This window comes from Fonticula alba, assembly GCF_000388065.1.
Source record: "Fonticula alba strain ATCC 38817 unplaced genomic scaffold supercont2.1, whole genome shotgun sequence".
In the NCBI taxonomy this organism is placed as follows: Eukaryota; order Rotosphaerida; family Fonticulaceae; genus Fonticula; species Fonticula alba.
The window spans coordinates 2,545,638-2,549,844 of NW_009242971.1; the positions used below are offsets into that span (position 1 = coordinate 2,545,638).

Genomic DNA, 4,207 nt, shown 5'->3' on the forward strand with positions numbered 1-4,207 from the left:
GGGGGGGGGGGACGGGCAAGTGTGTATGTGGATGCATATGTACATATGGATGTGTGTGCGCGTGTGTGCGCGTGTGTGCGCGTGCCTTGCCTTCGTTGGTGGCGAGGCCATCTACCCTGCGCGCGATCGGCCATTCGTCTGTCGCTCCCTTCCTTTCCTCCGCCCTCCCCCTCTTTGTGGTGGCAGCCGATTTTTTTTTGGCATTTTTCTCGGAGCCGCCTGTAGACAGCTCGCCACCGGGTCAAAGGCAGACCCACCCCTCTCAACTAGTCCCCCCCCCCCCCTCCTCTCTCTCTCTCTCTCTCTCTCTCTCTCTCTCTCTCGCTCCAAGTTCTCCTGTCTCCCCTCCTCCGTCCCCCCTGCCCCTGCTTGCGCTTTCTTCCCACATCTTCGCGCCGGTCTGGCCAAGATGGACCCGCTTTCTGCTGGGTTTGGCTCCTTCAGGCCGCGGGCTGCTGCTGCTGCTGCTGCGGCGGCGGCGGCCACGACAGATGCCGAGTCCTCAGCACCGGTCGACCAGGCTAATCCTCAACCTGGAGGCTCATCGCACAGCCGGGAGGTGGTCCCCTTCCAAGGGACCCGATCTCCCAGCCCGTCAGGCCGACGCCCTCGACGCGGCCGGGGCTCGGCGCACTCGCATAGTCGCTCACGCAGCCACTCGCGCAGCCGTTCACGTAGCCGTTCACGAGGCCGGGATCGGCGCCGGCGCCACCGGCGCGATCGATCCCCCGATAGAGCTGACCGGCGTCGGCGCCGACACCGATCGACCTCCCCCGCATCGGGGTCCACCTGCGATCGGCTCCTTGATGCCCTGTCCTCTGAGGACGTCCGGATGATTGTGGCCAGCTCCGGGTCCGGGACCGGGGCGGCGGCATCTCGCAGTCGGCACCATCCTCGCCGGCGGCGCTCCATCTCGTCCCCCTCGACCGAGCGGCCTTGGCTGGCGCCGACTGCCGGCACCGAGGGCGACGGCTTCCTCGTAGACCCTCGGGGAGATGTGTCACTCCTTCGCCGGCAATCTTTGCTCATTCCCCCGACTGGGGCGTCGGCTGCCAGTGGCGGGCCCCTGCCACCGCACTATTACCGGGTGGATGCATCCGCGGTGGCGTCAGCCCCGGTGTCCGGGGCTGCTGGTGCGTTCCTGGCGCCTTCTTGTCCCTGGATTGTCCCTCGTCCTTTTTTCTTCTTCTTCCCAGCCCCCTCTCCCCCTCTTCCCCTTCCTCTCTTCCTGTCTCCGGCGCCTTGCCCTCTGCCCCCGGCCGCCATCGCTGATTCCCTTTCAATACCCTCCTGGGGCTTGGTCTGGCCATCATGTGCCGATTGCCATTTGCCTGCACGGCCTGCCTGCTGCTGCCTGCCCTGCCGGGCATCATCGCACGCAGCCAGCGTGCTGGGCTTGCCCCAAGAATGGGAGGCATCCTTCTCGCGAGCTAGCCGCCGTGGCCGTCCGGAGCCCGATTCCGAACTTGTCAACCCCCGCCTCCCGTGCGTGTCACCGAACTGTGTGGCCGATTATTCTTCCTGTCTCGCTGTTTCGCTGTTTCGCTGTTTCGCTGTTTCGCTGTTTCGCTGTTTCGCTGTTTCGCTGTTTCGCTGTTTCGCTGTTTCGCTGTTTCGCTGTTTCGCTGTTTCGCTGTTTCGCTGTTTCGCTGCGCCGCCGTTTCGCTGTTTCGCTGTTTCTCTGCGCCTTCCTGCTTGCCTGCCTGCCGGGCTGCTCGCTCACATTGTGCCCCCCCTTTCACTGCCCGAACGCCGCATGTTTCAGTCCCGCCTGGCTACCAATTTCCGACCACCCACCTCCCCTACTGACGGTTCTGCCCAAACCAAGCAGCTGGTCTGCTCGGGGGGATCCGTTGTTGTTGCTGCGCGAGGCAGGATCTCGGGCTCGGCCGTCGGCCCCCGGCACCAAGGCCGAGCCGGAGGCGGGTCGGCGCAATGCCACGCACACGGCCGACACATTGGCCGTTGTGCGGGAGGCAGGCCTGGTCCGGATGCTGTATGCTCATGTGTCAGCTCGATCGCCTTGCGAGCTGGGCAGCCAGAGCGTCTGGCCATCGGACCTGCTGCTGGTACAGGCCTTGCGCCTTCAAGCGGCCGAGGCGGCCGGCCACCAGGCCAGCATGGCCACCCCCGGTCCGGACCCGGCTGATGGCTCCTTCATCCCGGTGGGCCAGGAGCCGGAGGGCTCGCGCGACGTGTCCACCTCCGAGGTAGACCCGGCCGAGGGTCCGGCCGATCTGGCGGAGCAAGTGGCCTCCCGAGTGGGCGCGGCTTTCCGCCTGCTGCGAGATGACCCGCTGGCCGCGGACCGGTGGCTGGAGCTTGCAGCCCTGCGGGGCCTACAGCTGGCCCTGGCTTTTTTACCGACCGGACGGCCGCTCACTCGGCGGCGGGTGGCCCGGGCCCGGCGGGCCGCGGCCGAAGCCCTGGCCGATGTTCTGGGGCTGGGGCTGGCGCGTGCACGCGGCCGCCTGGCCGAGCGTCTATCTGGTCATGCACTGAGTGGAATGTCCACCCGGCCCTTGGCCCATGTGCGGGCCCAGTTGTCCGGGGACTGGGGACACCTGTGGCGCGTGGCCGCGCGAACCATTCAGTGCCTCTACGAGGGCACCCGCCCGGCTGAGGGGCTCAACCGGCTGTCCGGCCTGAGCGCCGGGGTGGTGAATATGGCCCTGGCTCCATGGGCCGAGCGTCTTCGACTTGAGGCCATGCGCGGGTCTGGGGCCGACCGGCGCCGCGCCGCGGCCCTGGTGCAAATGCATCTTCTCGGGGATCCGGAGGTGGTGCAGGCCGCCTTCCTGGCCAGTCAGGAAGCCCTGGCCACCGGGACCACCGGCCTTGGCCGGACATTGTGGCAGCAGCTCCACCTGGCGGTGGAGCTGGGCAGCTTGGCTGGCGAGTCGGCCGCTCTCGCGGCCGGGTCGCGTCCGGCGCCTGCCCCCCCCGGCGGGGCCTTTCCCCAGCCGGAGCACCTCTTCCGGCTGGTGGCCTGGCTGCAGGCGGCCGGCCGGACGGCCCGAACGGCCGACGAAGCCGGATACTCCGAACGCGCACTCACCCTGGCGGTGTGTGGATTGTCGTGGCTGCTGGGGGCCCCGGAGCGGCTGGAGCTTGCGGGGCATTTGCCCGTCGCCCGGTGGCTGTTTTATGGCCGACGTGCGGATCGCGCTTCACTTGGCGCCGGGCCGGCCCTCCACACCCTGGAGACCGGGGTCTCGGTGCCCGATGACGCTTTCGACGCGGAAATCGACCACCGGCTGGACATGCTCGAGGGGTCCGAGCCACTCGAGCCACAGCAGCAGCAGCAGCAGCAGCAGCAACCACTCCTGCATCCGGACGTGGGGGACTTCTCGGACATGCAGTTCCGCGGGCGCTTCACCCAGGCGGCCCTCACGTCGCGGATTTGGGCCAGCTGGTTCCTGACGGAAACCCAGCGTGCGGCACACCTGTGGCGGCCGCTCATGGACCTGCCGGCCCCGGGGCCGGATGGCTCGACGCCCGGGCTTCCGACATACGACCCGGCGCGCGTGGTCCTGGCGGCGGACTTGCGTCCGGCCGGGCCCGGGGCCTTTGGGCTTGGGCCGGCCGCCGGGCGGGAGGCTGCCGGGCCGGTCCGCGCCGCCGGGGTGCGAGCCCTCCTGGGGCTGTGCCTGTCCCTGGCCGGAGTGCCGCATGGGCCGACGCTGGCTGGCGGCCACCGAGCCTGGTCCGAGTGCATGCGGCAGCCAGGGGCCGAGGCCAGCGGGGCGACGGACGCCTTTGGCCGGTTTTCCCCGGGCCCCGGGGGCGCTGGCGATCGGGCGCCCCTCTTCGAGTGGCACCTCGCCGAGGCCGCCGACCCGGAAGCCGTGGCAACGCAAGCCGGTGCATTGGTTCTGCCAGCGGGTCTGGCTGCGACTCTCCCCTCGGTGGCATTGTCCTGCATGGCCTGTGCCGGGACTGGGCCCCATGCGCCTGGCAGCGTGTCCTGCGTGTGCGGTGCCACTCCTGCCGCGGCCGAGTGGGCGCTAGACCGCGTCCTCGGCCGGGCGCTTGGAGGTCCCTCGGCTGCCGTTTCAGGGCCAATCTTTGGCCCAATTGGCCTGGCTGAGCGCGCGGATTTCCTTGAGTGCGTCTCTTGCTGTGTGTGTGTGTGTGTGTGTGTGTGTGTGTGTGTGTGTGTGTGTGTGTGTGTGTGTGTGTGTGTGTGTGTGTGTGTGTGTGTGTG

At 68.7% G+C, this 4,207-nt stretch overlaps 1 protein-coding gene across 1 annotated transcript in view; it reads left to right on the top strand.

Annotated features, from left to right (window-relative positions):
• Window positions 1–409: 409 nt before the first annotated feature.
• H696_00557 (hypothetical protein) overlaps window positions 410–4,207 on the top strand; it is a gene marked incomplete at its 5' end in the record, with an annotated part of 7,009 nt that continues 3,211 nt past the window's right edge. Inside the window, 3 exons of the mRNA XM_009494433.1 lie at window positions 410–1,133; window positions 1,383–1,485; window positions 1,766–4,108. Of these exons, the coding sequence (XP_009492708.1) occupies window positions 410–1,133; window positions 1,383–1,485; window positions 1,766–4,108 (3,170 nt within the window). The remainder of the gene's footprint in view (window positions 1,134–1,382; window positions 1,486–1,765; window positions 4,109–4,207) is intronic.